The following is a 24,529-nucleotide window of genomic DNA, read 5'->3' as shown; positions in this document are numbered from 1 at the left end:
ACAGTGAACTGTTAAAATGAGTAATTCTACAATGACGCGCCCATAGTGTAACGCTATGTTTCTATATAGCGCAAATGACGTCACGTCAAAGTGTTATTACACTAGTGTAATATCGTTTTTATTAAATGGCTTTATAACACTCCCGCGCCGGGGTTTATGTGATAAAAATATATATATATTTCTTTTTTTTAAGGAACTGAAGTGGACAGATGTAACCGAAATGAGCAAATGATTCTTTTTACAATAACACTAAACTTATCTTGTTCTTATGTTGTATGATATGGAAGTAGTTAGCTTTGCAACTGTACATAGAAATATTTCACACTAAAATTAAATAGAATAATCATAACAGAATAATCTTATCAGGCTATAAATTCACAGAAAACTATTAAAGTAGGATATATAGAATGTTGAAATGACATTGTGGTTAAAATTAATCAATGGTTAAAACATAGATTCTTTAAGATCATTCTTTTTACTTAAAAAAAAAACAAATCATCTATCCCAGCCCCTCATAAAACAGTGGGATAAGGATCCTAACTTTATACATACAGATGGGGCTGGCACATTATTGGAAGTTAACAAGCTGTATATTGGGAGCTGTGTATTGTATATTGGGATGTGTGATATATTACAAACCAGTGGGGGTGCCAATATAGGGTGATATACTTCAAAACAGTGGGAGGGACTTTCTGTTAGAGAATGCCTATTAAGTAGGCTGTAGATCAATTAAGTCTAAGGATCTATATTGAACATCATTTTTTTATTGGACAAATATATAGTCAATGAAAAAAAACAACCCAAAAAACAAATATATTTCACCACCCTGAATAAAGTATTTGTCTCCATATTCCAGCACATTGTCATATCACTTGACCAATATAATTATTATAAGAAATGGAAGAAGATCATAAGAAAAAGGATTTTAATATATGGTTATGACCCAAGTAATGAAAAAGTGATATTAATTAAAATTTGTTTGTAAACAAAGTCCTAAACAAATATTTTGACTCTATAAATTTTAATGAATGATCAGCTGTCCATTTATACTAAAACATTAACATAGAGAACTATCAATACTGGGAAATAATGAACTTATAACACTGAATCATAATAACATCTTCATATAATAATGTTACTGACATTTCACATAAATAAAAATAAAATTTCATCAATTGGTAGTAATAAATTACAACAATTTAAAAGCAGATCTGTAAATTTTTTAATGAAAATTTTTATTTGTTCACCCAGTATTTAATATTTTAGTAAATAGAAATTCAAGCTTATGACAACTTATAATTTACTTCAGCCTGTATAATATCTATTAAAAACATAAATCTGATTTTATCACTATATATTGTTGTAAATATATATAGAAAGTTACTGTCTGTATGATAATTTTCTTTAACACAATGGTAATACATTATCTGGAAATAAAGAATCTTCCTTTCATTATCAATGTTCTTATTTAATTCAGAACAGTTCATTAAAATGTCTATGCAACTTTTCATTTTGAAATACAAAAAGAAAGGAACTCCTTGATCAAGGAGCTTGATTCTATGTATTTTTGCTGAAATTTGTTCTATTTGTTTACATTAATTGAACATTATGTACTATTTAAAGCAAATAAAGCTATTATAATTATATTAAAACCAAAATCCCAGGGACTATGAGATTTGAACATCTAGTGTAACATTTCCCCCAAAATGTAACAAACGCCTCCCTGCGGCGTGTAATTTCTGGGTTTTCTAACATAAAATGATTAGAAAGTCATAGAATTTTTGATGTTTTTTTTAAGAAATGTGTTTGCATATTTGATTTTAGAATGATTTGGTGTTTGTATCTTGTTTTAAGATTGACAATTTGCAGAATATTCATCCAAATACAGTCAAACGTGTATTAAGCGACCGCGCAAGGGAAACACCCAAAACGGTCGCTTAATAAAACGGTCTCTTAAGACAGTCAGCATGATATAAAAGTCAAAATTTATAAATGACATCTTTCTTATGCGGTAGGAATGCTTTTAAGCTTCATTTTTATATATATGTTGAATAATTAGTACGCTCCGATAATCTAAATGGATGCAAATGTAAAAAATAACTTTCTGATATTTATTGACAAAACGGGGTGCAAAACAGTGTTGATCCATTACGTACATGTTTGACATTTTTTCCAGAATTTATTAACTTCTCCGTTGTTTTTCCTTGTCTCCAACACGAAAACCCTAATAGTGAAGATGTTTTCTGTTGTGCATTTTTTCATTTGAAATAAACAAACTACATCTAATTGTTACGATAAATTTAACTGCTGATCAAGTTCAAGGTCAATTCAATGCAGTCTAAATGTCAACAAGCCAAGCGTATACACCATCTCAGTAGGGGCGGAGCGTTGCATTGTTTATCCGATATTATTGGATAATAAACGTCACGCGTATACTTACCTTCATTTGCATACGCTAAACCGGTTTGGGAAATAGAGATTTTCACACGTTTATTTGTTGTGTTTTGATTGTTGACACTTGTCACATTACACGGCGGCGTTCTCTAAAAACACAATTACTTGACAGGTAAAAGTGGTCGTTTAATGAAAAGCTTTATCTCAATTAGGTGTCTAATTAGCGGTCGCTGGTCGCGTTGAGCAAAAGTCGCTTAATACATTAAAGATATAGAGAGAAAATGATCGGGGGAAATTTAAAGTGGTCGTTTAAGACAAAAGTCGCTTAATACACGTGGTCGCATGGGCAAGTTAGACTGTAGTTATCCTTTCTGTGATATTTTAATAACTTTATTATTTGACATAGATAGTCCATTTACTGTGCAGAAGGGACAATTTGTTCAGCCAATATACACATTTTCAACATACATGTATATGATTAAATGCGATTGATTCATAATGATATGTGTTTGTATATATATTCTTTTTATATGTGCTTGTACATTTATATGTAAAGTCAGGATCTGTGTTCATGTATATAGATGTTTTGATATGTGTTTAAGACTGGCTTTATTATTGATATGTGCTTGTATATAAATATGTATACTTGCATTTTTGTCAGGGTACTGTCTTTGTATATAGATGTTATGATGTGTGTTTAAGACCGGCTTGATAACTGATATGTGCTTAAACATAAATATGTGTATTTGCATTTTTGTCAGGGTATGTCTTTGTATATAGATGTTATGATGTGTGTTAGAGACCGGCTTGATAATTGATATATGCTTAAACATAAATATGTATACTTGCTTTTTTGTCAGGGTATGTCTTTGTATATAGTAGTTATGATGTGTGTTTAAGACCAGCTTCATAATTGATATGTGCTTTAACATAAATATGTGTACTTGCATTTTTGTCAGGGTATGTCTTTGTATGTAGATGTTATGATGTGTGTTAGAGACCGGCTTGATAATTGATATGTGCTTAAACATAAATATATATGCTTGCATTTGTTTTGTCAGGGTATGTCTTTGTATATAGATGTTATGATGTGTGTTTAAGACCAGCTTGATACTTGATATGTGCTTAAACATAAGTATATATACTTGCATTTGTTTTGTCAGGGTATGTCTTTGTATATAGATGTTATGATGTGTGTTTAAGACCAGCTTGATAATTAAATAAGTGCTTAAACATAAGTATATATGCTTGCATTTGTTTTGTCAGGGTATGTCTTTGTATATAGATGTTATGATGTGTGTTTAAGACCAGCTTCATAATTGATATGTGCTTAAACATAAATATATATGCTTGCATTTGTTTTGTCAGGGTATGTCTTTGTATATAGATGTTATGATGTGTGTTTAAGACCAGCTTGATAATTGATATGTGCTTAAACATAAATATATATGCTTGCATTTGTTTTGTCAGGATATGTCTTTGTATATAGTAGTTATGATGTGTGTTTAAGACCGGCTTCATAATTGATATGTGCTTAAACATAAATAATGTATACTTGCATTTGTTTTGTCAGGGTATGTTTTGTATATAGATGTTATGATGTGTGTTTAAGACCGACTTCATAATTGATATGTGCTTTAACATAAATGTGTACTTGCATTTTTGTCAGGGTATGTCTTTGTATATAGATGTTATGATGTGTGTTAGAGACCGGCTTCATAATTGATATGTGCTTAAACATAAATATGTGTACTTGCATTTATTTTGTAATAATATATGTTTATATATAGATGTTTTGCTATGTGTTTAAAATTTGATACAATGAAATGTGCTTGTATAACAATGAATAATTGTAGCTTTTGAAAGATTTGATCTGTCAGACTGCACAGATATGCATGCTAGCCTAGATCAATGATTTAGGCATATAAGAAAGATGGTATGTGATTCACCAAAATATGATTTTTTTTATATCCACTATTTGATATGTGCTTGTACATTCGTATAAAAACTTTTTTTCTTTTATTCTGTCATGATATGTGTCTGTATATCAATACAGATGTTTTGATATGTCTTTAAGACTTGCAATATTATTTGATTTGTGTGTATTCATCTATATATTAGCTTTCATTAATTTTGTCAAGGTATATGTTTGTATATAGATGTTTTTATGTGTTTGGAACTTGTATATAGATGTTTTGATTTGACTTGTAATTTCATGTTTTGATTTGTGGGGAAAATTGACTGGATTTGTTTGTATATGGATTGTTCCCTATTTTACCTGTTCTTTTACTATAACTTTTTCATTTTTAAAGTACAACTTCAAACTTCAAGTATATGTTTATAACCAACAACTACATCTTATGTGACAAGGGTCATAACTTTTGAAGCCATGTTTACAGAATAATCACCCCTGGAACTTATTATTTAGTTCTTAATTTTTTAAGGGATCACCTTCAAACTTCAAATATATTTCCCTTATTATTGTTATGATGATAATGTTATAGATATATAATGTTATGCTAGAATGATATTTTTCCTTAAAATTATACATTTTTTATCACTAAACATACTACCATGTATTATAAGAATGCCCTTACAGGTATTTTAAGGTCCTTTGTGCCTCCTTAGGAAATATTTTAAGGTCCCTAGCAGTCCTTTTCACACCTGAGCAGTCCTTAGCGGTCCTGCAACTCATCAAAAGCATAAATTCTATCACCAAAATAAGGGAAAATTATATTTTTTTCTTACAATAATACATTTTTGTTTATTAACTTACTACTATATATTATAAGAATGTTCTAGGAGGGATTTGAAGGTCCTTTGTGCCTCCCTAGCAGTTGTTAGTGCACCTGAGCAGTCCTTAGCGGTCCGACAACTCTTCAAAAACATGAATTTTATCACTAAAATGATATTTTTCCTTAAAATTATACATTTTTTATCACTAAACATACTACCATGTATTATAAGAATGCCCTTACAGGTATTTTAAAGGTCTTTTGTGCCTCCTTAGGAAACATTTTAAGGTCCCTAGCAGTCCTTTTCGCACCTGAGCAGTCCTTAGCGGTCCTGCAACTCATCGAAAGCATAAATTCTATCACCAAAATTATATTTTTTTCTTACAATAATACATTTTTGTCTATTAACTTACTACCATATATTATAAGAATGTTCTAGGAGGGATTTGAAGGTCCTTTGTGCCTCCCTAGCAGTTGTTAGTGCACCTGAGCAGTCCTTAGCGGTCCGACAACTTCAAAAACATAAATTTTATCACTAAAATGATAGTTTTTCTTAAAATAATACATTTTTTGTCACTAAACATACTACCTTGTATTATAAGAATGCCCTAGGAGGTATTTTAAGGTCCTTTGTGCCTCCCTAGCAGTCTTTTGTGTATCTGAGCAGTCCTTAGCGGTCCGACAACTCATAAAATTTTCACCAAAATCATATTTTTTCTTAAAATTAAAATTTTTTTTCACTAAAAATAATACCATGTAATATATGAATGGCTTAGGAGGTATTTTAAGGTCCTTTGTGCCTCTTTAGTAGTCCTTTGTGGCTCCTTAGCAGTCCTTGGCGGTCCTTAGCAGTCCTTAGCAGTGTTTAGTAGGACCCGTTTGTTTACATGTAAATGTGTACCGTCATTTTGACCGACTGGAACAAAAACTACTATGACGGTGATAATACCGGATATGTAATGAAAATTACGCCGTGTATTGCAAAGTTTTGGACATTGCAATTAAAATTAACGCTTACGTTGAGTCAAACTGTTTCTTGTTAGCAAAATTGAAACCGAAAGTAGTGGTTGTTCTAGAATTTAATCGAATAAATGGGTGGGATTTAACCACCGCGCATGCCCTGTTCTTACGTTTTGTTTACATCCGGTCGTAGCATAGGGTAAGAGTGCAAACTTTGTTAGTGTTACCAATGTTTTATCAATTGAAAACGAAAGTTGGATTTTGGGGAATTTCCGCGTGAGGCATTAATTAGACTTTTATTAAGCTCTTCCTTAAATGAATTTATAATATTGATTAATAATTGCAACAGCTAGTCCTGTTGTATGGGGTATGATTATTAAAATGTGTGTGTACTGGGTAGAAACCAGTTTCCGGACAGAATTCGAGTTTTTTTAATTGTCTATTTTCTAATAGCAACCCCACACCAATTTTTTTATTTTATTGTATTTATAAACAATTTATTTCATCTTATAGTGCTCATTATAAGCATTTCAGAACAGTTTTCCTTTTCTAAATATCTTTAAAAATAAAAAAGTTATGGCATTTAATAATGTTGAAATTTGCGCATTTTTTAAGAATTTTTACTATATACAGTCAATAAGAAATGCTTGCGCGTTGACGGAACCGAAATGACTTCGTTTATGACAAATTTCACATTTAAAATACCATAACTTTTTTATTATTTGAGATATTTTGATGAAATTTGGAATATAGGTAGATTAGGTGTTACTGAATATAACTGTGTTATTTTACAGACCATTAAATGTAGAAGAGCAATTACTTAGTCTAATACAGTGGGCAAGGTATCGATAAATTTTTTGAAAAAATTTATTCATTTTTCATTTATCGACATATATAAAGTAACAAGAAACTACAGCAGCACTGTATAATGAAATCCAACATGAATGAATATCAAATTGCTCTACAGCATCTGCAATGTCATGCTTTTATCTTTTTTTTTCTCTTCTCAAAAAATAATTATTCACTTCTTTTGCAGTTAGTAAATAACTCTCTTCTTCCAGAACTCCCGCAGTCTCGAATTATAGCAGTATATTCTAAATTGAACATAAGTCAAACAGCCCGAAATTCCTCACTAGACCAAAAGAAATGAAATTGATTTGATTTGCTATTAATTGAGATCAAAATTAAGAATGTTTTTCATTGCTAACATAAATTGATGCACCTGGATATCAGTTGTCTTTGTCAAGAGCTCTATAATATCAATATGATTTATTTTGCCGATAAATGCCAGTCAGTAGGACATAATTGTTTAAATTAATTAATGTTATTTATAAGGATCTGCTTCTCCCATTTTCCAGATTTGTTTTAAAAGGAGTCTTCTTCATCTTTAACCATTTTCTTTGAAATTAGTTGACTTCATTTCATCGGATTTCAATGAATAAGCATACATCTCGGCAATTAAACATACTTCCACATTACAATTTTGGGGCAGTTCTTGCAATGATTGGTAATGTATACTGTTATCATATATTTTGCAGATAAATGCCAGTTGGTATCATATACTTTTTAAATGCTATTGAAGGATCTGCTTCTCCCCTTTTCCAGATGTTTTTTAAAGGAGTTTCATCTTTAACCATTATCTTTGAAATTAGTCGACTCCATTTCTTAACATAGCTGATTTGGGATTTCAATGAATATAAAGCAGACATCTCAGCATCCCCATTAATAATTTTGGGACAGTTCTTGTTGTGTTTGGTAATGTATACTACTATATGACAAGATTTATTCATTAACAGCATTGGTTTGTCATCTTATATTTGTCCAAATGATCCAAGTGTTGTCAAATATTGTCATCATCAATATTATTTCATGATATTTTTTTTTGTCAGGTCGGTCATGCACCTGGAAAAAAATAAAGTATAAAGTTAGTAATTATAATAAATCATACATGAATTAAAAAGAAATGCTGGCAAAATAAGTTTATATACATTGTTTAAAAATATTATTTATCCTATATATATATGCGTAGAGGTTAACAGATTTTTTTCAGGTAAAACTGTCACTGGCAGCAGGTCGACCCTGCATTCACCATGTAAATTGCTCATTAGAAATAAATTTCTGCTTTAATTAATTATAAAACCGTAAAAAAATAATTTAATATTTAATAAAAAATGATTTCCTTGTTAAATATACGATATCTCATTGAAACCTGAAGCATCGGTAAAAAAAAAACAAAAAAATTTAGAATTTGAAAATTGGCCGAAACTGAGCAGGTGCCCGCCGAAACATATATCTCAATTTTAAAGACAAATGCGCTAATATTTAAAAAAATAATTATATATTGATATATTTTATTATAAACCAAGACTTTATCTACCATAATTTTATTTTGTTACTCGTTTATACGTGATAAATCAGTAATGGAAATAATCGGATTTCACCGCGTCGGTGAATTCAAAATGGCGGACTCTGATGGACTGTTGAATTTCCACAACTCGCTGTATTTAATCGTAGATGCGGGTGCTTTAATGGCAACATAATTTTATGATTTATGAATCATTTTAAAGATAATTCAATTTATTTTCTAGAACACTATTCGTTTTTCTTCACTTACCGATAGTTTTCAAGCAAATCGTCGGCGAGTATCGGGCGTCATAACTTTTTTGTTTGTAAACATATTTAAATGACGAAAATTCCGCGGTGAAATGTAAACATATTTCTGATTGGTTGCAAAAAATCATGAATATTAATAAGCAACAAATGACCCGCAAATAAGGTCATGCGGCATACATGTGACAAGCGCGTGTCCACAATCGGGTTTTGTGAAATCGGCCGAAAATACACCTGTATATTAAGATTAACTGATAATGATTAAAATGCATATTATGCATGAATAATGAATTTTATATCATTTTGAAGACAATTTATCACTGATTTATTTCATATAACTTTTATAATGGTCAATATTAAAATTTATTGTTTTACAATCAATTTTATGAACACACTATCGATTTTTACGCTAATTTCTTAAGCTGTAGGCTTATCAGTTGGGGTTGCTAGTTTTAACGCATACATGCGATTTATTTCAAATTTGTACTGTATACACTATCTCCGGCGGACATGTTATGACGTCATCGTAAAAAATCGATTCCGTGAAAGCTGGTAGTAGCAACCAGTGTGTCTAGCAGGTAAGTGTGGGTTACGCATGAAGATTAAACTTCAAAAAAATATCGGGGAAATAAATCTATTCATTATTTTTGAATAAATTTGTGCATTATTAAATACTATTGAAAAGTATCAATGTGTTAAACCTAAAATACAATGGTAGCAAATAGGCTCCGTGCAAGTACTGTTGTTTAATATTTTTTAAATGTTTTAATACATGTACTCAACATTTATCAATAGATGGTTTGCCTTCTTGTTTACTGCTAATGACTGCCGATAAAATACTGACTTCATTTATACATGCATATTTAAATGACAATTAAGAATGTAAAAGAAATAAAGGAATTCTTTTTCACCTATTGCTGATATATATTATAATACCATATTAAACCTACTGATAAAGTTAAATGTCTTCTTGACATACTTTATTAATTTACTAAAATAGGAACTTTACTGTGATCCAGCCATATGCTGTGTAACTATAAGGGAAGGGTCACATATTTTAATTGAAATAAATTTTAAGTAGAGCATATTAAAAAAAAGTCATTGAGAAGATAAGAATTTTCAAATGAGCAGATTAAGAGACTTATACATGTATAAGGTGTATGTCTTGTTGTTTCATACTGTTTTGGTGACACTTTTGTTTGTGTCCCTTGTTGTTTTCTCGTCTATGGTAAGTATTTTCCCTTTGCCCCTAGTTTTATTTCTTTATTCCGCCCCCTCCCCCTTCCCCAAATTTCTTATCCCCTACCACTGTGCCAGTTTACTTAATGGTCCTATTAATCATTCATTTATTTATTTTCTTTGATTTTGATTTCATTGTATGTTACCATTACAGTACAGCTCAAGCATTTTTTCCAAAGTCCGCCGATCCCAGCGATTTGTTTATGGGTGGACTGTCACCGCGATGTCCCTGCGATAGTTGTGACTTTCCGCTTGTCCACTCGATCGGGGGAAGTTTGCGCTGCGGGATATTGTCACCGTGGATCACTGTGAAATATTGCAGCGGTATTTCGCTCTCTCGGGTGACCATTAGTTTATTTATAACACGGGGACATTTATTACTATTACTGTATGTCTGTAAAATATAATGAACTCAAACACATTTTTTATAGAAGAAAATCTTTATGTTATGTATTTAAACGACGTTACATCTGTCGTATGCAAATAATTACAAAATTTAATGATTTGCGTGTGAAATTAAAACCCTAATATGTAGTAACTTTTAACATAATTAATTTCAACTGCTTTAAGCCATTTTAATCTTTCTAATTTTACAGTGCTACAATCATAGAATTTTCAATTACATGTATTTCTTTGATCCATTTAAACGATTTTTTCTGTTAAATTTACGTGTGTTAATTTCCTTTCCTCCAAATATTGATGTGAACTAAAGATTAAGTGGGTCATAGCATATAATACACACAAATTTACTTTTGAACTAAACATTTCTCTATTTTAAATATTTAATGTCGCATTTACGGTTATGATCTGAAAAAAAGATGTAACAAATATGTTTATTTCATCATGATCACAGATCTAACTTTTTAGATAGGGCATACCGTGGACTACTGTATTTGTATAATATTTATTAGTAATGAGATAGATTCTAATTTATTTCTACGACACACACCTCACCATTATGGAGAAGTAATTCTCGCCTTCTTAATTGCATTTTCCCATACGACAAAAAAATGTGGCTTTTGATGACATCTTGCAAAGTTTACGTAAAAACATATGTTAAGGAAAGGTTTGTTAAACTATTATATATAATTATGTACATGAACTAGTCCACGGCTGCACTATTAGGTGTATGTGCTAATTGCTTAATTTTTGTAGGTAAAAATTGCTTAATTAATTGGACTTGAGCAAAGAATAAATAAATTAATTCCTTGATTGGATTTAACACCTTCTTAAGATTGGCCGCTATTAAATGTACATGTATATTATATAATAAGTGGCGTTTATTGTTTCCAGTATGAATAGAATTTCTAAAAAAAAAAAATTTTAAATGTTCTAGCTATCCTTTCAACTTTTTACACAGAAATGTCACAGCATTTAGTTTTCTTGAAAGTGTTGACCGATTTCATTAATTATTTGTTATTCCGTTTTCTTGAAACTTTTTTCATTGAACTGTTTTGTGATGTGATTTTCCCCGGTAAATGTACATTAATATCGCCGAGCTAATTAAATAATTTTATTGAATGATTAAAATCATCAGTCACAATGTAAGTCTTTTTGATTTTTTAAAAGAAGACTACGTTGTACATTTAGATGAACATTTACGTGTATATGCAAATTGATCACTGCAAATCTCTGTGATTTTCCACCGCAGATTGCAGGGTTTTTTTACTACCCGTCAGTGGTGATTTGTCACCGTGGCATACTATAGTATGCCCCCCGCGATTTTCTGTTTGCCATTAAAAGTGTCCGCGGTGACTGAGTGGAAAGAGGAAAAATTGCTTGAGCTGTACTGTATTTCTTTATATTTATCCACATATCCGCCCTCCAAAAAAAAACACCAAAAAAACGCCTGAAACTGCAAAACCGAAACATAAATACACATGGGTGCCAAAGACGGCTCTGGTAGGTACATGTGCTCCATCCGCCGGTTTCAACAGAATTCATCACTTAAACATAATAATGTAGAAATTTTAATCAACACCCACAGATGTGTACAAAATACGGCGGTAATCATGGAACTTTTAATGCAACACATTTGAGGTGCCGTTCAATGAAAAGCGGGAACTAGATAACATGGAATTTAAATGGATATAGGTTTTGGTGTCATTTTGCGACAGTCGTTCTAACAGACGACTACAGTAATCTAATCAGACTATTTCTCCCATCTGTCTTACATTGTTATGCTATTCTACGTCTTAAATAAGGGTCACTAAATTTCCGCTTGCTGCGTTTTTATCATAAACCCCGTCATATCTGTTCGACAATTGCATTTTACTGAGGACTGTCTGAAATTCCATTTTATAGTTTGAAATTTTAAGATAGTTTTCTCAGAATTTAAAGTTATTTTTGGTTGTTTTGAACTTCTTCCCCTACACAACTGTCCTCAATTTTTTTAAAGATAATAAACTAGAAATTGATAGGGAGTTTAATATAAATTGAAATTCTTCTTTGCTTCATTATGTATAGTATACTTATAATTCATTAAGATGTACTTACAATTACATTGTATTTTCATATGTGCGAAATCATGACAGGGTTATAAAATAAAAAGGCAGTTCAGAAATTTCACCTTATGATCACAGATGTTAAAAAATCCGACATTACAATTTCTAATTTGACAATTTAAATGGACTTTTAAAATGCAGTATGATCTGACGTCGGACATCTAAGTAAGGTTATCAGAATATCCTTTTCACATTTTATTTTTAATGCTGAAATATTTTTTTGTGAAAAAAAGTTATTCCTGCATAATTCATAATAAATAACTTAAACAAATTATATTATAAAGCTTGACAAATTCAATCGATTGCCGCCGATACCTGTGTTACACCATGGAAATTTTACAACTTTACCCTGTTTTACCCTGTCACCGCTTGCGTCATTTTCCAATATGGCCGCTTACAATAATTTTCAACGATTTAAAAAGTTAAAGTGGAATATTTAGACTTGTGTTCGACTTTAAAGTATGATAACTTGAAACCTTGCATAAAAAACGGTTCTCTTTCAGGTAATGTAGACCGTTTATTTGTAACTTTTTTAGTTTTCGCTCCCAACAACTTCTAATTGGGAAGCGTCCGTGCATAAAAATGCAGTTCGTGGTTGGACTTGGAAAAAGACAGCGCCCGTCCAAAATTATCTCGGTGTCTCTTTGACAAGTCTAATTAGTTGGACTACCACACACCCACACATTTTTCAGTTTTATGAAATTTTTTTTATATCAATTCAATTTAACATGCATGGTACATAGCAGAGGCTATCTATCTAGAGATAGCTTTCCGTCTTTTAGCAAATATAAGTCAGATGCTCAGACTTCCCGAAAGTTAAAAAAAACTGTCAGACATTCGGTCTGACAAACCATGAAAATCTGTCGGACCGAAACGAAATCTGTCAGACCAAATAAAATTGATCAAAATCAAAGAAAAACTTGTGTTTGTATTTCTAAGACACTTTTTGTTTTTAATTTTTTCGCCGTAAAATTCGGCACATTCCGTACAGTGCATTTTCATCTCCTCCCTGTTATACACCAACGATTCATGATCGTGCTTCCATTTTTCATTAAATTTTGTCTCAGGTCTATTCTTTTCATCCTTTTATTGCTGTTCTGCGCGCTCCTCTGACGTAGATTTTCGTTTTTCCCAGGTTTGGCAGCTTTAGCGACGCCATTTTGTATACATGGGGCTTGGATAAAAGTCGGACATTCGGACCGATCCGGAATACAAAAACGTCGGACCTGATCAAAATTTATCGGACATGTCCGTCGGACCGACGTATTTCGGGAAGTCTGGATGCTGTTAAGTCATGGTTCTGGTAAGGAAGAGCACGAGGCATTTTAGGGAAAATATTAGCATTTTTAGGGGAAAATATACCTATTCTGGGCTAGGGGAAACAGCCTTTATTCGGCTGTAAAATACAGCAAAAAAAATCACTGCTGTTTATTTTGTGATAAAAAGAACGATATATTAATAATATAATACGATGTATTAGAAAAAACACACAAAAAAAGCAACATATAACCAGGTATGACTTAATACCGGATATGACTCATATCCGCAGATATGACTTTTAATACCGGATATGACTTATATTTTAAATAAAGTGGTATCAAGAAAAACAATCATAAACTTTATAAAATATAAGTCATATTTGGTATCTTCAATCCTTTCTTTAGAATATTCAACGTATATAAGTTCCGCCAAGGATATGACTTTTAGAACATGCAACGAATATAACTTGTTACTTTTTCATTTACCGGCATAATTTAACGATTTTTTGCATGTATTATTATTTTAACTTTATTAATTATGTGACAAAAAAAATACCAAAAAATAAATAAAAAAATAAAAGAAACAAGTTTGAAAACAACAAGTCATATTCGGTATCTTCAATCCGCCACGGATTTGACTTTTATACAAAGCGTGCAAAATATGTTACTTAAAAAGTCATATTCGGTATCTTCTTTCTGCTACGGATATGACTTTTATTTAAGTTAGAACATGCTACGGATATGACTTTTATTAGTCCCCTACCGGTTTACCGGAGGGGACTTTAGGTTTTTTCTGTCTCTGTCCGTCCGTCTGTCCGTCTGTCTGTCAGTCCGTCAGTCCGTCCGTCCACAAAACTGGATCCCGCGATAACTTGAAAAGTACTGAAAATATTTTTATGAAACTTGATATATGGATAGATGGCAGTATGGAGATTATGCACGTCTTTTTCTTTTCTTCCTATGTTGAAAATTCTGGTTGCTATGGCAACAAATAGGCTGAAAATATGACAAATTTTACACATAAACTGGATCCAGTGATAACGCAAAAAGTACTGGAAATATTTTTATGAAACTTGATATATGGATAGATGGCAGTATGGAGATTATGCACGTCTTTTTCTTTTCTTCCTATGTTTAAAATTCTGGTTGCTATGGCAACAAATAGGCTGAAAATATGGCAAATTTTACACATAAACTGGATCCAGTGATAACACAAAAAGTACTGGAAATATTTTTATGAAACTTGATACATGGATCGATGGCAGTATGGAGATTATGCACGTCTTTTTCTTTTCTTCCTATGTTGAAAATTCTGGTTGCTATGGCAACAAATAGACTGAAAATATGGCAATTTTTACACATAAACTGGATCCAGTGTTAACGCAAAAAGTAATAGAAATATTTTTATGAAATTTGTAATATGTGTAGATGGCAGTCTGGAGATTATACACGTCTTTTTCTTTTCTTCCTATGTTGAAAATTCTGGTTGCTATGGCAACACATAGACTGAAAATATGGCAAATTTTACACATAAACTGAATCCAGTGGTAACTCAAAAACTACTGGAAATATTTTTATGAAACTTGACATATGGGTAGATGGCAATCTTGAGATTATGCAGGTCTTATCAGTTCCCCCTATTTTGAAAAAATATTGGTTGCTTTGGCAACAAATAGGCTTAAAACATGGCAAATATAACAATATTTTTGACTAGTCAAAAAGAGCTGAAACTTTTTATGAAATTGCATCTTTAATTCCAGAGTTATCTCCTCTTTAAGAAATTTGCTTTTTAAAATGTTATATTTTGGTAACAGGGATGTTTCAAATATTAACTTTAGAGTGTCCTTCAGTTCGTCTGTCTGTCTGTTCATAAAAACTTATTCCTGTGATCACTTTTAAAGAACATTTCCAACAAATTTACTTAAAATAGAGAAAAATTTACACATTAGTGAATGGCCAATGGCCCTTCAGAATGCTGATGGGGTTCTATCCGGTAGGGGACTTATGGATTGCTTGCAATACTATGATAATTGCTTGTTATTACAGTATCAAATTTAACCATTTTTGGCATGTAATTTCATTTTATTATTATAAAATATCATATGAAGAAAAAACTTTATGTACTATAAGTCATATTCGGTATCTTCTGTCCTTCACGTTAACCCATGTACTGAATCAACCGTTTCCGAATGTCGCGGATTGCTAGGTAAATTATGCGGTATGTGTTAATATCGGAGATGACTCATATCCTCGGATATGACTTTATAAATATGACTTATATTTTACAAAGTAATTATTTTTTTATTATATTTTCTTGATACGAAGTTTTATAATAATAAAATGATTTTACATGCAAAATATCGTTAAATTTGGTCCATAAATAAAAAAGTTATAAGTTATATTCGAATAACGTTCTATAAAAGTCATATCCGTAGCGGACAGAAGATACCAAATATGACTTATATTTTATAAATTGATTATTTTTTTATTAACTTTTCTTGATATGGTGTTTTATAATAATAAAATGATTTTATATTCAATATATCGTGTTTAATTTGGTTCATAAATAAAAAAGTACTTACATAAATAACCACAAACTAGGGAAGGGATTTTCTGTGTGTCACGCAGTTACATGTACTGCATGTGCGTGGAAATAACTTATTATAGAACATATCAAATGGAGGAGTGGAAACTGGATAAAAAATAATGTTTGTTCAATTAATGAATATTTGTAAATCATTTATATGGTCACACGTTTACAATTGATTCCATTTTTTTTTAAATATCGGGTATTGAATGCCAACCACAGGTGCTTGAAGCAAACTTTTTTATGTTCTATATGGGCTATACACTATATAAAATATATTAATCTTAGTATACATATACATGTATATATAATATATGCTGATTATGTAAAATATTTGATAAAGTGACTAGCCCCTGTGATGCCAAATGTTGTCAAACATTTTTTTTCCAAAATGAAAATGAAAATCACACCAAATTACCTCCCTGTGTCTCTAACAAATACTGCCGAATTTCGTTGTAATCTCGCACGTCTGCTAAGTGGGTGTTAAGACCCCTCAATTCAGATTTTAAAAAGGGAAACGCCAAGAAAATTTGTGTCAGTGTTTCTTTGTATTAATTAAATTACGATTATAAAATGTGAAACTTTAATAATTATTCACTGGTTCTAAACACTATAATTTGCTTATTTAACCCCAGTATATTTTGAACAGCAAGGACAGGATTTCACCTAATCCGTAACTTTGTAATTGCAACAACAACAATAAAATTAGAATGGAAAATGCTTTAAACTTTATACAGGGTTGTCATTAAGAGGCGGCAGGAGGCCAAAATGCCTGTCTCAAATGCATTATGGGCCGCCTCAAAATTAAGAAAACACTCTTTGTTATGCATGATAAAGACAGAAATTACCGCCTCAAGTTCAAAACAAACCTTCTGCAAAAAATGTTAATGACAACCCTGTTATAGTTACTAGTCATTAGTTGTCATTTATAGTTATATGATTAAAGAAATAGACAAATTGTTCAGTTTTCATACACTGTAAGCTTATGTATCTTTTTTGTTTTATCAAATGGTTTCTTTACAATAAGCTGCATAAAGTCGTCAGTGTCCTTATGGAACATTAAAAAAGTCTTGAAAGCTAAATATTGCCTGGCAATTGATATATCGCTGTATCGCCGATAATTCTTTACTGATATATCAATACAAAAATACTGATCGATAACATCTCTACTCTATTTTTTTCTCCCTGTAATTGATTTTTCTTAGGAACACATATCATATTTACCCAGTATTTTGGACTTTGAATTGCAATTCAAGACCATAATTACTTATTATGCCCCCATTTCGAAGAAAAGGGGGTATATTGCTTTGCACTTGTCGGTCCGTCGGTCTGTCGGTCCGTCGGTCCGTAGACCAAATGGTTTCCGAGTGATAACTAAAGAACCCTAAGGCCTAGGAACTTCAAACTTGGTATGGTGATTGGTCATGTCCAGTAGATGACCCCTATTGATTTTGGGGTCAAGGGGTCAAAGGTCAAGGTCACATTGACCTGATAGGCAAAAACGGTTTCCGATCAATAACTAAAGAACCTTAAGGCCTAGGAACTTCAAACTTGGTATGGTGATTGTTCATGATCAGTAGATGACCCCTATTGATTTTGGGGTCAAAGGTCAAGGTCACATTGACCTCTTGGGTAAAAACGGTTTCTGATCAATAACAAAAGAACCCTTAGGCCTAGGGACTTCAAACTTGATATGATGATTGGTCATGATCAGTAGATGACCCCTATTGATTTTGGGTTCAAGGGGTCAAAGGTCAAGGTCACATTGACCTCATAGGTAAAAACGGTTTCCGATCAATAACTAAAGAACCCTTAGGCCTAGGAACTTCAAACTTGGTATGGTGATTGGTCATGACCAGCAGATGACCCCTATTGATATTGGGATTAAGGGGTCAAAGGGCAAGGTCACATTGACCTTGTAGGTAAAAATGCTTTCCAATCAATAACTAAAGAACCCTTAGGTCTAGGAACTTCAAACTTGGTATGGTGATTGGTCATGACCAGCAGATGACCTTTTGATTTTGGGGTCAAGGGGTCAAAGGTCAAGGTCACATTGACCTTGTAGGTAAAAACGGTTTCCGATCAATTAACTAAAAACTTAGGCCTAGGAACTTCAAACTTTGTATGATGATTAGTCGTGACCAGCAGATGACCCCTATTGAGTTTTGGGTCAAGGGGTCAAAGGTCAAGGTCACATTGACCTTGTAAGTAAAAACGGTTTCTGATCAATAACTTAAGAACGCTTAGGCCTAGGAACTTCAAACTTGGCATGGTGATTTGTCATGACCAGCAGATTACCCCTAATGATTTTGGGATCAAGGGGTCAAAGGTCAAGGTCACATTGACATTGTAAGTAAAACGGTTTCTGATCAATAACTAAAGAATGCTTCGGCCTAGGAACTTCAAACTTGGCATGGTGATTGGTCATGAGCAGCTGATGCCCCTCATTGATTTTGGGGTCAAAGGTCAAGGTCACATTGACCTTGTATGTTAAAACGGTTTCCGATCAATAACTAAAGAACCCTTAGGCCTAGGAACTTCAAACTTGGTATGGTGATTGGTCATGACCAGCAGATGACCTATTGATTTTGGGGTCAAGTGGGGGTCATGACCAGCAGATGACCTATTGATTTTGGGGTCAAGTGGGCAAACGTCAAGGTCACATTGACCTTGAAGGTAAAAACGGTTTCTGATCAATTAACTAAAAACGCTTAGGCCTAGGAACTTCAAACTTTGTATGATGATTGGTCGTGACCAGTAGATGACCCCTATTGAGTTTTGGGTCAAGGGGTCAAAGGTTAAGGTCATGACCAGTAGATACTTGATAATCCTTTTTAATTGTTTGATCACTGGGTCAGAAGTCATGCATAATAACCTTATCACATGACTAATTGGCTGCTGATAGGGGGCATACATGTTTTACAAACATATCTTGTTTATATAAAATCTAACATAATCTTTTGTTTTTTTAGATAGAATATCAGGATGGCACATCAACTTCAGTTAGAGAAGGAAAAATACAGACAGTGGGTAAAGGCTGGTTTAGGACTTGGATATTTAAAGGAGGGACTGGTACCATTCTGTAATGACATAGCTGACCAACAACATAAGGATATTTTACAAAACATTCGGTCTATAAAGTCACTACCATCAACTGTGACATGTGGGGGCTGTCAAGTTGAAACTCTCAAGCCAGACCATAAGCCAGTACCTGGGAATGCTGGAAACAAAGTCTGTCCTCTTGGGCAAGTAAAATGCAGCTGTTGCTGTAAGGGCAAAATTGCTTGTCCGAACAACATATGTGGCGCCATCTATGACTTTATTGTGCAGCATCATGCCTCCACGCCACCTGCACCTAACTGGAAAAACAGCGATGCTCTACAGTGGGTGACAGATCCTTGGAGCATTTGTAAGTGTTTTATAAATGCTCCAGGGTACGAGCAGAAACAATCTGCCTGTGAAACTGATTGCACTGGGTTATTAATTCTAATGATAAATAACCAGTATTTTCATAGCCACATTGGATGCAATGTCACAGGAACAAACAACCTTTTTTCAAAGGTAAATCATTTATAAAATATGTTTTACTTATCTTTTATCAGCTCTATTGTAATGTTATAATAATCGTATAATTTAGTAAGTAAAAGAGAAAATGTAAATTTTACTACGAAGGTAATGAAGTAATTCACCACTAAAGATTCACAACAAATGTATAAAAATCCACCAATCGTTTTTATTTCAAAATTTGTTGTAACAATTCACAAGGCTTGTGGTTAATATTTACTGTACACATGTACAATTGTAGATTTGTATATAGAACTATTTGTGTACAGGCCTATTTTCCCCTATACCATGGGTCCAAATAAAGGCTCCATTCCCAATGCAAACTTTGTCTTCTGTTTCCCAATCCCAAAAAATCCATATCCCGACATCTTATATGCTGGCATATTTTTTCCCAAATAATAAATTTCACAACTAAGTCTTAGACACAATTTCCTCAAATTTGCAATAAATATATACATGTAAGAAAAAAGGCCTGGTATAATTTATGATTGCATCTTTTATGAAGGTAATTACCTAAACAAGTTTCAACAAAACAATTTTGATTGCTTAACAGTATATATATATATATGCATAGAACAATATTGAACCTGTGTTCTCTATTCAATAGGTACGTCAGTATAGAAATGCTATTTTCCACTCAAGCAGTATGGAATTGGAAGAAAGTGAGGCAAATACATACTTAGATGATATGATAGCAGTTCTACAAGATGGTAAGGAGCTGTTACAACGATCAGATTCCCAGATAGCGGTGAAGAAACTTCAAGATGTAAGTGCAAATAATGTATTATGTCAGTTTGATATCTTTATTGAGTCGACTTATAATGATTTAAGAAAACAGTCCACTAAATTCACGACATAATTTTGGGAACAGAATTTAAAGCAATATGATATTGAAGTAATAGTCAAATTCAAAACAATACTTTCCATAAGTTGATTGATAAAGTCACATAAAAATACATATATACCTATCAAAAGATAAAAGTTATAATAAAAGAGAATTTAGTTTGCAAGTGCAGTGAAACTAATTTTTTTTTTTAACTTACGAAATCCAAAAACTTGGAAATCCAAACAATGTTCAGGGTCCCAAAATTTTTACAATTCATACCTCTGAAATTGAGGAATTCTAAATTCTGATATTGTGGTAAAGTTTGGATTATATCAATAAAAAATTAACTTGAAATATCCGAAAATTGAAAAAGCGTATGAAGGATATTTTTCTTGAGATAATAAAACCAGCAATATGTTTGTATGATAGTATCTCTAATTATCTGTGACCCGCATATATCTTGACCCCTATTAGAACCTCAACATGTCATGCATGTCAAACCCTTAAGTGTGAAATTAATTCAATGATGAACTAAGGTTGCTTTGGCTACCGAAAGAAAAAACTTTTGAAAAATCTTTAAAAGCACCGAAAGAGCTAGAGCTTAAATATTTGGCAAGAAACATCATCTAGTTAGAGTCAAAATAGACCTGCCCAGGGGGGGGGGGGGGTCATTGATTTTCCTTATTTGTATATAGTAAAAACTTTAAAAAATCTGCTTTAAACAAAAACAATTAGCTAGAGCTTAGATATTATGCACAAAACATCTTCTAGACTGTGAGTACCAAGTTTGTTCAAATAAAAGCCCTAGGGTCAAAATTGGTCCCAGGGGGTCATTATTTTCCCTATATGTATTTAATGAAAACTTAAAAAGTCTTCTTTTAAAAACCAAAATAGCTAGAGCTTAGATATTAAGCATGAAACATCTTCTAGTGGGTGTCATCCAAGTTTGTACAAATAAGAGCTCTAGGGTTAAAATTGGCCCTGCACTGGGGGTCATTGATTTTCCTTTTGTGTGAGTAAAAACTGAAAAAAATCTTCTTTTAAAAACCCAGAGAGCTAGAGTTTAGATTCCAAGCATTAAATATCTTCTAGTGAGTGTGTAACAAGTTTGTGTAAATAAAATCCCTTGGGTCAAAATTGGGGAGGGAGGGGGATCATTTTCATTTCACAATGATCATTGTTCTTCATTATCTGTGTATAGTAAAAACTTAAAAAATCTTCTTTTAAAATCCTTAAAGTGCTAGAGCTTATATATTTATCATGAAACATCTTCTAATGGGTGTCTACCAAAATTGTTCAAATAAAAGCCCTTTGGCTAAAATTGGCCCTACCCCAAAGGCCTATATTCAGGTGATGGATTGCAGGGCCATCATGACCCTCTTGTTGGTTACGCTGAAATAGATAAGAAAACAGTGAGAAAATAGTAATGTCTGAGAATCAGATAAGTTACATAGGTAAGTGTATACTGCCTTAAAAAAGTGGATTTAAGAAAAAAGTATGAGAGTTTAAATAAAAGAGCAATTGGGATAATTTGAAATGAAGTTTGACCTGATATATAATATAGAAGAGTAAATATTATTAATTACATAGCTACATTTTTTATGAAAGAAAATATAACAAGACTGATCTCTTTTAATCAGCTGAAGAACAAAGATTTTATTATTACGACTGAAAGTTTTGAAGAGATTCTGAGGCAAATCAAAGAAGAAATGGCAAAAGTTTTGAAATCGACAGAAAGTGCTGCAACTAAAGAGGAACATGATGATCTGAAGAACAAGCTATTAGACCTTGAAACTAAGGTGTCCAAAGTAAATGACGAAAATCTGGAGAATGCAGAATTGAAAAAGAAACTTGTAGTCTTGGAGACTCTTGTTTCAGAACAGAAAGAGGTAAAACAAATTTCCTTCTGTTTGTTAATTAAATGTTACAACTGTATGCAACATCTTTACATTTAAGAAGATGAAGATATAATAATTGTAAAGAAAGAGGGGGTAAATTACTTTGCTTATGTCAGTCTGTCTGCCCTTCGAAAGCCAACATGATTTCCGCTGATTATCTTGAAAACTGTTTATCACAAATTCTTCATATTTCACATTTTGATTGGTCATATGTAGTAGATGACCCCTATAAATGATTTTGGGATCACAAGCTCAAAGGTCATGGCCACAGGGGCCTTAAATTTTAGAATGGTTTCTGCTTATTATCTTGAATATTACTTATCACACAGTCTTTATATTTCACATACTGATTGGCCAAAACTAGTTGATGACCCCTATTGATTTTGAGGTCACTATGTCAAAGCCATAGGGGCCTTAATATCAAAATGATTTCCGGTCCTTATCTTGAAGCGTTTATCCCAACGGCTTCATATTTCACATACTGATTAAACAAAAGTAGTAAATGATCCCTATTGATTTTGGAATCACTAGGTCAAAGGTCAATGTCACAGGGGCCTTGAATGTTAGAATTGTTTCTGCTCATTATCTTGAAGACTATATTGTATTTATCACAAAGTATTCATATTCCACATACCGGTACTGATTGGTCATAATTACTAAATGACCCCATTTAATTTTGGGTTACTAGGTCAAAGGTAAAGGTCACAGAGACATTGCGTGTAAGAATTGCTTCCGCTTATTGTCTTGAAAGCTTTTTATCACAAAGTCTTCATATTTGACATATTCATTGGTCATATGAAGTAGATGACACCTACTGGTTTCTGGGTCACTATATCAAAAGTCAAAAATTGTTTTCGCTCATCTTTAAAAGCTATTTATCACAATTTCTTTTTATTTCACACAGTGATTAGTCATAACTAGTAGATGACCCTTATTGAGTTCTGGGTCACAAGGTCAAGGTCACAGGGGTCTTGAATGTTTGAATGGTTTCTGTTTATTGTCTTGAAAACTATTTATCACAAAGTCTTCATATTTCACATACTAATTAATAATTGGTCATGTGTAGTAGATGACCCCTATTGATTTTGGGATCACAAGCTCAAAGGTCATGGTCGCAGGGGCCTTAAATGCGGAATGGTTTCCGCTTATTATCTTGAAAACTTCTTATCAAAAAGTCTTCATATAACACAGTCATATGGATGAGTCATAATGGGGTCACTTGTTCAAAGGTCAAGGTATTTCACATACTGATAGTTTATTACTAGTAGGTCATTATTCTTTCCCTTGTTTCCATAATTGAACACTTCCATGTACCTATTTATGGCAAGTTTCAAACTTACCAATAGTATGAGCGCTAGAAATGGAGCATATGTGTATTTCAACTTTTCTTGTTGATTACGTTCTTGTGGCTGTTTGACTGGAAAGGCATCCAGGTTCATATAATGTATATGAAGTGTATTAAGGAATATCAGCTGAAAAAAATTGTTTCAATTTTGATTTTAAAATAGGTCATATTTAAAGATTAAATGTAAGCTATGGTTTCTCATGTTGATAGTCACACTTAAAGGTTAAATGTTAGCTATACTGGTTCATTGTGAAGGTTACACTTAAAGTATAATGTTAGCTGTACTGGTTCATTGTGAAAGTTACACTTTAAGTATAATGTTAGCTATACTGGTTCATAGCGAAAGTAACACTTAAAGGTTAAATGTTAGCTATACTGGTTCATTGTGAAAGTTACACTTAAAGGTTAAATGTTAGCTATACTACCTGTATTTCATTGTGAAGGTTACACTTAAAGTTTAATGTTAGCTGTACCGTCTTTTGTTGAATTCACAATTCAGTACATACTCCTTTGTATCATTTTTATACCCTCGCACTACAAACAAAATTGTAAGGGGGGTATACTTGAATCAGCTTGGCAGTTGGACGTTGGCGGTCCGTCAGTTTTTC

At 32.4% G+C, this 24,529-nt stretch overlaps 1 protein-coding gene and 1 long non-coding RNA gene across 2 annotated transcripts in view; one reads left to right on the top strand and one right to left on the bottom strand.

Annotated features, from left to right (window-relative positions):
• The window catches only part of LOC132759454 (uncharacterized), a 36,924-nt gene that overhangs the window by 7,383 nt on the left and 5,012 nt on the right, over positions 1 to 24,529 (top strand). The window contains exons 2-4 of the mRNA XM_060751218.1: positions 19,261 to 19,849; positions 20,460 to 20,618; positions 22,319 to 22,567. Coding sequence (XP_060607201.1) covers positions 19,274 to 19,849; positions 20,460 to 20,618; positions 22,319 to 22,567 — 984 coding nt within the window. The 5' untranslated portion in view covers positions 19,261 to 19,273. The remainder of the gene's footprint in view (positions 1 to 19,260; positions 19,850 to 20,459; positions 20,619 to 22,318; positions 22,568 to 24,529) is intronic.
• On the bottom strand, positions 6,553 to 9,150 carry LOC132759452 (uncharacterized). Its single transcript, XR_009629716.1, has 2 exons — positions 8,704 to 9,150; positions 6,553 to 7,991 (listed from the first exon to the last, which is right to left on the bottom strand). It is a non-coding gene; the product is annotated as an uncharacterized LOC132759452 (long non-coding RNA).

The sequence above is a fragment of the Ruditapes philippinarum genome, unplaced genomic scaffold, assembly GCF_026571515.1.
Source record: "Ruditapes philippinarum isolate M1 unplaced genomic scaffold, ASM2657151v2 ctg11736_1_1_1_1, whole genome shotgun sequence".
NCBI lineage: Eukaryota > Metazoa > Mollusca > Bivalvia > Venerida > Veneridae > Ruditapes > Ruditapes philippinarum.
Note: the sequence above shows the minus strand (reverse complement) of the source record. Positions and strands in the feature narration are given on the sequence as shown.